Genomic DNA, 12,834 nt, shown 5'->3' with positions numbered 1-12,834 from the left:
TGATCACCACCAGTAGAGTCTTGGTTTAGGGGTTTTGTTGGAAAGGGAAAGTCTTGCTACAACAGTGCAAATAACTGAATCATTTATATCTTATCATACCTAACACTTTTACATTTTTAGAAGAATACTCTTCTTAAAATAGGACTTTCATTTTGGAATAAGATTGCTTGAAAGACAAGCTCCAGAGTTGATCACATTTAATAGCCACTTATTTTTTGTACTAACTCAACAGAGAATACAGCCATATACTTACTCTCACTAAGTGCATTTTGCTTAAGGTAGAAATATGAAGATATAAATTAATCTGAATGGTTCAGTTGTATTCATGTCTATAATAGTGTAACCAGAACAATGAGACATCTTTCCTGGTATTAGTATAGGTTATAACTCATTCAGTTTTAATATGGCTGATATTATTTATATGTATAAAAGTTCATGAAATAGTTAAAGATATATATAATTGACATTCTTTCCTCCCTTTTTTCAATAGCAACTTTTTAACTGTCAGTCTTTACACAAACTGAGTTTGCCAGACAATGATTTAACAACGTTACCAGCATCCATTGCAAACCTTATTAATCTCAGGGAACTGGATGTCAGCAAGAATGGTAAGGTTTTTTTTTGCCCGTAATTTTTTGCACTTGGGAACATGTTTCATTACTAAGATTTCTATTGAGTTTTCAAAAATAAGAATATAAAAATAAGTTAAATCTAATATGTTAATATGAACTTCATCTAAGAATATTTTATGTAAAGATAGTTGCCCCACTTTACAAGTTTTGCCACCTGTTTGTATCAAATACAGTAAAATTAAATGTTACAGCCTTGGCTTAGAATTTGTTTAATATGTATACATAAAATCTGTCATAGCTTAAAGCACGTGGAGAATAAATGTAAGGGGTTTTTTTGGTTTGTTTTTACATTTTTAATTGTGGTCATCATGTTGCAGGATAGATCTCTTGTACTTATTTCTCCTGTCAAACTGAAATTTTATATCCTTTGAACAACATATTCCAATCCTACATCCCTGCTTCCCCATCCCCAGCCCCTGGTAACCACCATGCTACTCTGCCTCTGCCTCTGCAAGATGCCATATGTAAGTGAGCTTATGTGGTATTTTTTTTTTTCTGTTCCTGGCTTGTTTTACTTAACATAATGTCCTCCAGGTTTATCCATGTTACTGCAAATTAACAGGATTTTCTTCTTTTTAAAGGCTGAATAGTATTCCATTGTGTATATCATATTTTCTTTATTCATTCATCCATTGATGGACACTTAGGTTGATTCCCTGTCTTGGCTATTGTGAATAGGGCTGTAATGAACATGGGAGTGTAAATATTTCTTCAGCATACTGATTTCATTCACTTTGAATGAAATATCCAGTAGTGGATTGCTGGATCTTGTGGTAGTTCTAATTTTTTGAGGACCCTCCATACTGTTTTCCATAGTGGCTATACTAATTTACATCCCCACCAACAGTGTGCAAGCATTCCCTTTTCTCGACTTCCTCATCAGCACTTATCTTTGTTCTTTTTACTCATTCTAACAAGTGTGAGGTCGTATCTCACTGTAGAATTAATTTGCATTTCCCTGATAATTAATGATGTTGAACATTTTTCATTTACCTGTTGGTCATTTGTGTGTCTTTTGTTGAAAACTATCTATTCAGGTCATTTGCTGATTTTTAAGTCAGATTACTTGTTTTCTTGTTATTGAGGTTTTTTAGTTTCTTACATATTTTGAATACTAACCCCTTCTCAGATGTATAGCTTGCAAACATTTTCTCCCACTCCATAGGCTGTCTCTTCACGCTGTTGTTTATTTGGCTGTACAGGAGCTGTTTTGTGTGGTGTGATCCCATTTGTCTGTTTTTGCTTTTTATGCCTGTGCTTTTGGGGTGATATTAAAAAAAATCATTGTTCAAGCCATTGCCAGGCTCTAGAATGTCATGGAGCTTTTCTCCAAAATTTTTTTCTAGTGGTTTTTTTTTTTTTTTTTTTTTAATACTTTCAGGTGTTACAGTTAAGTCTTTAATCCATTTTGAGTTGATTTTTTATATGGTGTAAGATAAGAGTTTAATTTCATTCTGCATGTGGATGTCCAGTTGTCCCAACACTGCCCTTTATTTATTGAAGAGACTATACCCATTTATGTATGTGTTCTTGGCACCCTTGTCAAAAAATAATTGACAAAATACATGGATTTATTTTTGGACTATTTCATTCCATTGGTCTGTCTGTATTCATGTCATTACCATGCTGCTTTGATTATGGTTACTTTGTAGCATATTTTGAAGTCATGTGTGATGCCTGCAGTTTAGTTCTTTTTGTTCACCATTGCTTTGGGTATTCAGTCTTTTGTGGCTCCATATGAATCGTAGGATTGTTTTTTTCTTTTTCTATGAAAATGTCACTGGAATTTTGGTAGGGATTGGGTTGAATCTGTAGACCACTTTGGGTAGTATGGACATTTTAACAATATTGATTTTCAAGTCCAATGAACACAAGATTTCTTTCCATTTATTGTGCTGCTTCAATTTTTTTCATCAAATGTTCTATAGTTTTCAGTGTGTATGTCTTTTACCTATTTTGTTAAATTTATTCCTAAGTATTTTATTTTTTTGGTAGCTATTATAAATGGGATTGTTTTCTTAATAACCTTTTCATATAGTTTGTTAGTATATAAAAGTGCTACTGATTTTTGTATGTTGATTTTTGTATCCTGCAAGTTTACTGAATTTATTCTACCAGTAGTTTGGTTGGAGTCTTTAGGGTTTTCTATATATAAGGTTATGTTGTCTGCAGATAGGGACACTTCAGTTTCTCCTGTTCTAATTTGGAATCCTTTTATTTCTTTCTCTGGATAGGACTTAAGTACAACGTTGAAAAGAAGTGGCAGGAATAGGCATCCTTACCTTGTCCCAGATCTTAGAGGAAAAGCTTTCAACTTTTCATTGTTAAGTATGATGTGAGCTGTGGATTTGTCACATATGGCCTTTATTGTGTTGAGGTGCTTTCCGTCTGTACCTGATTTGTTGAGAGTTTGTTATGAAAGGACATTGAATTTTGTCAAATGCTTTTTCTGCATCCTTTGAGAGTTTTTTCCTTCATTTTGTTAATATGATATATCACATTTATATATATGTTGAAATTATTAACAAGGCCAAGTATCTTGTTTAGTATCTTTAGTTTGATACTAAGTATGGAAGATATATTCTAAAATGTTAAGTCCTTATTACCTCAGAAGGAGAGAGAAATCAGCCCTTGAAATTTTTAGAATGAGCGTGTATTTCTTTTATAATTACAAAAAAGAAAGAATCACACGAGGATAAATTTTAAATGGTCTGACCAAATACAGGACTTTCACAAACACTGAATACTGTCATATAATACTTCTTAATAAGAATTGGTGGAAAAAAGTTTATTAACAAGTCCCACCAAGTTAGTGCAACAGTGCCAGCGGTTTTGTAGTAATCATATTCCACAGCTTTTAGCTTTGTCCTAATGATATGAGTGTCTGGAAGTAATCCTTCTCCTATAAGTTTTCCTAGATTTTAGGACTTATGAAGCATTTAGGGCTTATTAGAAGTCATCCTGTTTTCATAATTAACAGTTAACTTTGGCAAGCTAATTAACCAGGGGTCTGTCTACACTCACACACGCACAGAAAGTTATGTTGGCTCACGCCTGTAATCTCAGCACTTTGGGAGGCTGAGGCGGGCAGATCACTTGAGGTCAGGAGTTCAAGACCAGGCTGGCCAACATGGTGAAACCCTGTCTCTACCAAAAATGCAAAAATTAGCATTGTGCCTGTAGTTGTGGTGGCATGTGCCTGTAGTCCTAGCTAGTTGGGAGACTGAGGCATGAGAATCACTTGAACCCCAGGAGGCGGAGGTTACAGTGAGCCAAGATTGTGCTACTGTACTCTAGCTTGGGCGACACAGCAAGACTCTCAAAATATATATATATATATATATATATATATATCTCCACTTATTAAATTCTATTTATTTTAGTTGCAGGTCATCGAAATGTATGTTTTATAGGATTATGATCAAATCAGGACTTATGTTTTAAGGAATAAAATCTGTTTCAAGGATTTATTTATTATATTCATCCTAGGTTAAGGTGAAGGTTATAGTGGTTAGTTAGTGCTATACTGACGTTCAGTTCACAATAACTAATAAACTTTACTTTTAAAGATAGTACTGTATTTTATTTTACCTTTTTTTATTGAGCTGTTTAACTTTAGGGCTATTTGTATTTTAATACATTTATTATTTAATTTTATTTAGATTGGATTCATTCATAGTGATGTCCTACTTTTATCTAGCTATCTTAAAATTTTGGCCAAGCCCAGTGGCTCACACCTGTAATCCCAGCACTTTGGGAGGTCAAGGTGGAAGGATCTCTTGAGCTCAGGAGTTTGAGACCAGCCTGGGCAGCATAGCAAAACCTTGTTTCTACAAAAAATCATAAACTTAGCCGCACATGGTGGCATGTGCCTGTGGTTCCGACTACTTCAGGCTGTTGTGGGAGGATTGCTTGAGCCTGGGAAGTCAAGGCTGCGGTAAGCCGTGATCATGCCATGGCACTCCAGCCTGGAAAATAGAGCAAGACCCTGTCTCAAAAACAAACAAAAAAAAAAATTGTGCTCAAATAGGAAACCTATGTAAAAGCTGAAAGAACATTCATGGCTTCACCAGTTGTTAGCATTTTGTTACTTTTGTCTTACTTCTCTTTTTCGTGTATATGAATTTAAATATGTTCAGGAAAAAGATATATGCGTATCATTGCTTATATAAAATGTCTTTTTGGCTGTTCGCGGTGGCTCACCCCTGTAATCCCAGCATTTTGGGAGGCCAAGGTGAGCAGATCACCTGAGGTCAGGAGTTTGTGACCAGCGTGGTCAATGTGGTGAAACCCCGTCTCTACTAAAAGTGCAAAAAATTAGCCAGGCGTGGTGGCAGACGCCTATGATCCCAGCTACTCGGGAGTCTGAGGCAGGAGAATTGCTTGAGCTGGGGAGGCAGAGGTGGCAGTGAGCCGAGATCTTGCCATTGCACTCCAGCCTGGGGGACAAGAGCGAGACTCCGTCTCAATAAATAAATAAATAAATAAATAAATAAATAAATAAATAAATAAAGCAAAAGTCTTTTTGCTAAGCTTATTTAAATTTAAGTTGGAGGCATCTTGTCTTCACTCCTAAATGTTTGAATATACATCCCCTAAGAACAGGGGAATCGGAATAACCACAACATCATTATCACTCTCGAGAAATTTAACATCACATTTCCCCTGTTGCCTAATAATGCTCTTTTAAACTCTTTAGGCCCCTTCTCCATATCCCTTCTTTCAAGTTAAAGATCATGTAAAGCCTATAGTTGTTGTGTCTCTGGTGCTTTTAAATCAGGAACAGTTTGCTGATGATTTTCATGACAGTTTTTATTTTTGAAGAGTTTAGATCAGTTGGCTTTTGATTTGTGTGACTTTTCCCCTCATTATTTTATTCAAGCTAAATGTCTGCCTTTTCAAACTTTTCTTTGAGGGCAGTGTGAAATTTGTGTTTCCATCCCTAGTACTTAGTATAGTGCCTGGTGGTGCCTGATACATTCCGAAGTAAATGAACTGGATTATCATCAGATTTCTACGGATGTTGACAGATAATCCAGAGTATTATAGAATTCTAGGATTATTGTCACTTTAGTTGTCATCACGTCTACCTTTTCATCCTAAAGGAGTATCTCTATATATGTTGACAAATAAATTAATCTAGAGTATTACAGAATTCAATAATTATTGTCACTTTAGAAGTCATCACATCTACCTTTTCATCATAAAGGAGTATCTTTCTGGTCTTTTTAAATGGGAGTTGTTAAGGTATAAGGAAAGGGACTCGGTAATTTGGGTATTGATTTAAAATCTTACGCATTTGGAATTGTATGTATTGGGTAAATTTTGCTAACATTCTTTATGGTATAGAAATATTGCTTGGCTCAGTAATGAAAATACTTGCGTATGTGCTTTATGAAAATGGATTAACCTCATGTTTATTACTCTAAAATGAGAATAGTGGAATTATGGCTATGTTCTAACCCTACAGCATCATTAAATTAATATCCTAGGCTTTTGTATAACTATTTTAAGAATTACATGTCGTAGAGTTATGGCAACCTGTTAGACTGCAGAGTAGCTCTTTTACCTTTCTAGTTTAGCATTTTGTTGTTGCTTCTACTATACTGAAAACTTTTAAACAATTATTTCAACCTGTGAGTGTTTTTGAGGCATTGGAGATAATCTTTATGTGATCAAAAGATTTAGGATAAGTACTTAAGTGTTCTGCCTCAAGGAGGAATGACATTACTTATTGCTGCCAATAAGACTTAGTTTATTTGACTAAAAATTAAATTGGTCTGTTCTTTTATATGATTCCTCACATGGAAAGGGCCACATCTGTTATTTAACTTGCAGAATCAGTTTTTTGCATTTTACTTGTTACTTGTATTTTCTTTCCTTTTAGTCTTGATGTCTAAGTGAAACTTCACTTCATTGTTCATAACAAGGCTAGCTGAAAGGAGACAAGAGACTATCATAGTGTCAGAAATTACCTTGCCAAGTAAAAATTCTAGTTATTTTAATTCCTTATATTCGTCGTAAGTGGTGTATTTAACCCATTTTACTTTTAGAGAGCTGAGATAATATTAATCAACCTGTAGTGTTCAACCCTAATATGTATGCTTTTGTATAGCTCTATTCTGTTGAAAAGAAAATTAATAAAGCACACATATTAGGTTGCATATTAGCATGCATATTAGGTTAATGTGACTGGATGTGAGAAATTCAAATTTTGTTGCATTTTTGATTTGGTAATAGACTGCCTAAAAGAAAGGTTAGTACATTTAAGCAAATGTAACATTTTGAAGTTATTAAAATTTAATAATACAATTTAAGCTATTACTATTTTACTTATATTTAAGCTCTAGTGTTTTCCCCTTTAAGGTTTTTATGTCATTTCAGTCTAATATTTAAGTCTATCATAATATGCTAGGTACAGTTTTCAGATTCATTAGCTGTTGTGCACTGTTTGGAAGGAGGCAGGAAACTTGTGGCATACTTTGTTATTCATCCTATCATCAAACTGTATTTCTTTAAAAGCACTTGCTTTTAGGATTTTGACTTTCAGGCTGTCATAGTTTCTGGGTTTTTTTTGAGACGGAATCTCGCTCCGTCACACAGGCTGGAGTGCAGTGGTGCAGTCTTGGCTCACTGCAAGCCCCGCCTCCCAGGTTCACGCCATTCTCCTGCTTCAGCCTCCCCAGTAGCTGGGACTTACAGATGCTGACCACCATGCGTGGCTAATTTTTTGTATTTTTATTAGAGACAAGGTTTCACTGTGTTAGGATGGTCTTGATCTCCTGACCTTGTGATCCGCCCACCTCAGCCTCCCAAAGTGCTGGGATTACAGGCGTGAGCCACCGCGCCCAACCAGTTTCTGATTTTTTATGTAGTTCTTATCAGTGTTTTTCATTTGTTAAGTTAGCATGGTTTAGGAATAAAAAGAAATGGCCCCTGTTCTTTGCTTCTCTGTTTATTGGTCTGGTTGTTACACTGGGGACTTAATCTAAATTTGTTAGTTCATCTGTAAGATTGTTAAACACATGAAATGGATCAGTCTAGGAAATACATAATTTTAAGGGATTTAATATTTGTATTTATCAACAAATTCAGTTTTTTCTTTTACAGTCTGTGATAAAACTGGAATGTTAATTTGTTCTGAGTCTTAATTTGCTCTTCTCTTTTCTTGAGTTGTGGTTTACTGTATGCTTTTAATTTAATTTAATTTAATTTTACTTTAAGTTCTGGGATACATGTGCTGAACGTGCAGGTTACATAGACATACACGTGCCATGGTGGTTTGCTGCACCTGTCAACCTGTCATCTAGGTTTTAAGCTTCACATGCACTAGGTATTTGTCCTAATGCTATCCCTCTGCTTTCCCTTCACTCCCTATCAGGCCCCAGTGTGTGATGTTCCCCTCCCTGCATCCATGTGTTCTCATTGTTCACCTCCCACTTAGGAGCAAGAACATGCAGTGTTTGATTTTCTGTTCCTGTGTTAGTTTGGTGAGGATGATGGTTTCCAGCTTTATCCATGTCCTGGCAAAGAACATGAACCCCTTCTTTTTTATGGCTGCATAGTATTCTGTGATGTATTATGTGCCACATTTTCTTTATCCAGTCTGTCATTGATGGGCATTTGAGTAGGTTCTAAGTTTTTGCTGTTGTAAATAGTGCTGCAATAAACATACATGTGCGTGTACACTTTTTAAAGTTATAAAAAGTTCTCTCAGGTGCTATCCCAGCCATTGCAAATAGCAGCCAGTATTAGAGAAATGATCTGCTGTTGCATTCAAATGACTTTTCTTGTAGGGAAGACTGGGATGATGTGATTAAAACATTCTGTCAAAGTGGTGGATGGGGAAAGCTGGTGGGGAGGGGAGATAAAAGAAAAACCGTGTAGCTATTGATTGTCTTATATGAACATACTGAATAAAATGCCAGGGATTACAAGGCAGAGAAACCAGAAAGAGTAGCTCAGATCTTTCTGTCCAATATGGCAATACTAGCAAGGTTAACCAAGGAATTTCTCTTTAGTTGAATTAAAAAGCCCAGGAAGAGTGAATTGAAAGTTTGTGGTCAAAGCAGAAAGCAGTTCTTTTAACTTGAGAAAATCTGATGATTGGGGACAAATTAGTGGAAAAGCCTTTTCACATTAAGCTAAAAGAAGTTAAATTAAGAGAATATTACAGATTGATGGAGAAGTTATAGTATTTTGCTCTTGTGTTTTAAATTTCTAAAATTGCCATTCTGCCTTGTAGTTGATGCTTGAACTCAGCTGCTTTAATAAATCACTTTATTTAAGATAATAAAAGAAAGAAAACCATGTTTTACACTGTCCATGTTTAGACTGGTGATTTCTGGCCACTGCCAAGTGTTTTGATAAATGGAGACTGTTAACTAGAGTGTGCACTCATTTGTGGCCTACCGTAGTGTAGGCATTATTATTCATTGTGTTATATCTGGTCCAAATCATACATCTGTTATCCTCTGGAAACTATCATTTGAGTTTGCAATTTCCAGTTAGTTTTGACCAGAACTTGAGTGTTTTATTCTGTAGTATGGTAATCATTGCCTTTAGAGTACAGGAACAGTAAGGGACTCCTGTTGACTTAAATTAAACAACTGGGACAGTGGGATGTTGACATCTGCATGTCACAGACCACCAGGGACTCACTTGCAGTTGAACAGTTTGGGTTTATTACTTCATAGTGAGCAAAAACTCATATTATTGGGATTCATGAGGGTTGCAGAAGGCGTAAAAAAAAAATACAGGATTTGGGCTTTTGTTTGGTGATATTGGGAAGGTTTCAGAAAATACTGATTTTCCCTGGATGGGATGCTGCCAAGAAGTGGAGTAATTCTATGATTGGGTATTTTTTTTTTTTTTTTTTTTTACTAGGAGAAATAACTTTATTTGAATAGGACCTGAGAACAGCATATTGGGCCTAAGGAGGAGAGGTAATGTTCCAAAACGGCAGTCAAAGCTCACCGACCAAGCAGACTCTACTTCCCAGCAGCCTTGCAGTTAGTGCAACTAACAAAAGGCCTGCTGGGGAATGTATTTGCCACTAAATTCCCCAACTATGCCAACATTACAAAAAAGATAGAGGTTTTTCATCATAATTAAATTTCCGCAAACCTCCCCAATCACAAGTATTATAAGCGGAAGTAAAAAATTACGTTTTACAGATCTCAAACTTGTCTTCAACATTTAGTCCATCATCTTCAAAAAATAGCTCCCCTGCCTAATTCATTAGCTATATGATCTATCCAAGCAGCAACAAGATGGCCAGGCCATGGCAATCCTCTTCCCATTTCTCCTAACAGCAGGGTGAGGCTCAGGTGGAGGTAGGGGGTGGGGAGCACAGGGGCTACTTTCCCCCAGTACAACATGGCATCTGAAGTTTGATGGGAGAGCAGAACTGGTGAGACTTGAGGGAAGGGTCCAGGGCCTGTATTCAGTCAGAATCACTGCTGGAAGAGGAGGAGGAAGAGGAGGAGGAATGCTTGCCGCCTGGGGGGAAAGCTGGATTGCCCTGGGGTGCTCCTGGGGGAGGAGGACAGGGCCTGGGGGAAAGAGTGGGTTAATAGTTGGTGGGTGGGCAGGATTGGAACCTCCAGGGCACCTGATGTTGGGAGTATATGGATTTGGCCCTGGCTGCCTGGCTTTGCGGATTCCATGTGTTTAGGTGTGTCCTCCAGCCTTTCCACCGCCACCTGGGCTTGATGTGTTCTTTGCAGTCTCCGATTGGGTGTCTTAATGTTTTCTATAGGGAAGTTGATTAGAGTACAACTAAAGCTGTAATCAGTGAACAATACATCAGTCACTATCTGGGAAAAGGTGCTGTATGGTATATTTTGGTTTGGACAATATCATGTTTTGTCTTTTTTCAGACATGATTATAAATTTGTTTTTGTCTTGATGTATCATGGTTACAGAATGGCTTGGTGTGATATTGATGTTCTGTGAAATAGTTTTATTCAGCAGGATAACATTGAGGCCTCCATCTGAATGCCAGGGCTTGTTTGTATTAAGACCAAGGACTGGTGATAGTACCAGGCCAGCTTCTAGGCATCAGGAGGGATTTTCTCTTTCTCGGAAGTTAAGAGAGAGAGTTCCTCTGTAACTAAGTGAGAGTGATTTGGAGAAGACAGTTGTGTTTTATGATATCTAATCTAGAGCCTCATTTTACATTTGAGCAGCAGTCTTTTTTTTTTTTTTTTTTTTTTAAAGAGGCAGCATCTCACTCTGTTTGTTGCCCAGGCTTGAGGAAGCCATGTGAATAACTAAGGTAAGGATGTATGAGAAGCTATTTTGTAAGGTGCGAGTGTAAGGTGCATGTGTGAGGACTGTTCCCTGGGTAACTAAAACAGTGTGAGCAAGTTGGGAGTGCAATAGGAATAGAAACCAGGGAGGTGGTGATTTGGAGGAGCTGCTGATGAAGGGCCTTGGAGGCATTTGTATGCACTTTGACATTTACTGTCAGTAAAATAGAGTCGCTTGGAAAGTTTTGAATAGATAATTCAGAGCATGATGTGACTTGTGTGTAAGTTTAATCTGGCTATATATATAGACAGGGACTGTGAGCATATGGGTGACAAACAACCAGTTCAAATGCTGTTTCAGTCATCTGAGGTGATAGTGATGGACATAGTGAGATGAGGACAGCCTCTGGATATGGTTGAAGGTGGAATTGACAGCAGTTCATGATGGATGGGATGTGGGAAGTGAGAGAAGAGTCAAGGATGCTGTCAGTGATTTTGGTCATGCCCTTGGAAGGACAGTTGCCATCAGCTGAGATGTGGAAATCTGTGGGAGTTGTAATTTTTAATAGAACAAATCAGGAGCTCAGTTTTTTTGAGTTCTGGTTGTTTATAGGGGTCTGGAGTTTAGTCAAGAGAAAAACTGTGCTAGAGATAAATATTTGGGAGTTGTCACCATATGGATATTTAAAGCCTGAGATTAGATGCATTCGCCAAGGGCATGATTTGTCAATAAAAAGAAGGCTAAAGAATGATCCCTGGTTGGACCCCAACATTTAACAGATCTGGCGGAAGAGAAGATACAAAAGCTACTGAGAAGGAATACTACTAATGTAGGGGGGAGAAGCTAGTCAAGTGAAAATGTTTGTTTTCCTTACTGCATTTTAGCTTCTCATGAGAAAGGACTATGCCTTAAATATCTGTGGTATATAGCATACTGTCTGATACTAACATTTGCTGAATAACTTTGAAGATAGGTAATTTCAGCTTGGGATAGGTCAAGTTTGAGGCATGTGAACAAAATCTAATGGGCATTTGAAAATTCTTAACAGCAGCTAAGGAGGGAGGTGGGAACTGGAGATACAGATTTAGAACCTACAAATGTATATGGTAGAAATCGAAGTCAGACTAAACATATTGCTAGCAATTTTCAGAAGTAGAAAACCAGTGTTTCAAAACTATTTGCTTAGGGCAAAATTACTACTATGTATCTGAAAGCCAATAGTAATTTAGAATTTGTAATTTCACAGGCATTTGTGGAGTACTTTTTATAAACCATATGCTATGGAATAAAGTACTTTAAAATATAAAAAGTATGAAGTATTTAGGGCCGGGCATGGTGGCTCATACCTGTAATCCCAACACTTTGGGAGGCCGAGGCAGGCGGATCATGAGGTCAGGAGATTGAGACCATCCTGGCTAACATGGTGAAACCCTGTCTCTCTAAAAAAATACAAAAACTTAGCCGGGCATGGTGGCGGATGCCTGTAGTCCCAGCTTCTTGGGAGGCTGAGGCAGGAGGATGGTGTGAATCAGGAGGCAGAGCTTGCAGTGGAGCTGAGATTGTGCCACTGCACTCCAGCTGGGGCAACAGTGTGAGACTCCGTCTCAAATAAATGAATAAATAAATGTGAAGTATTCATTTGTATTTGTGGGAGATGATCCAAGTATTAATTTCCACTAAATAATATTAAACTAATAAATACATTTTTATAGGAATTAAACACAGTATTTATAATTTAAAACTTGAAATTATTCGCCATATGGTATTTTAGATCAGTAGAACGTATTATATAGTCTTAGGTCTTTTTCTCTTTAGATAGACTTTGTCATGTACTAAAAATACTATAACTCCTAGAAATAATATCTTTTACTTGGCTATTTCAAAATACTTTATAGATTTTAATAACAACCAATAAAGTTGAGATATTTAGCTAAATTTAAAATGAATT

The 12,834-nt window shown here is 36.8% G+C and overlaps 1 protein-coding gene across 6 annotated transcripts in view; it reads left to right on the top strand.

The window, feature by feature from the left end:
• The window catches only part of ERBIN (erbb2 interacting protein), a 154,847-nt gene that overhangs the window by 69,889 nt on the left and 72,124 nt on the right, over window positions 1–12,834 (top strand). For all 6 annotated transcript variants that reach the window (XM_017877103.1, XM_017877099.1, XM_017877098.1 and 3 more), the window contains exon 4: window positions 491–608. In XM_017877103.1, the coding sequence (XP_017732592.1) occupies window positions 491–608 (118 nt within the window). The remainder of the gene's footprint in view (window positions 1–490; window positions 609–12,834) is intronic.

The sequence above is a fragment of the Rhinopithecus bieti genome, unplaced genomic scaffold, assembly GCF_001698545.2.
Source record: "Rhinopithecus bieti isolate Rb0 unplaced genomic scaffold, ASM169854v2 scaffold_10181, whole genome shotgun sequence".
Classification (NCBI taxonomy): domain Eukaryota; kingdom Metazoa; phylum Chordata; class Mammalia; order Primates; family Cercopithecidae; genus Rhinopithecus; species Rhinopithecus bieti.
The sequence above is the reverse complement of the archived record's forward strand: the minus strand, read 5'-3'. Positions and strand labels throughout refer to the sequence as shown.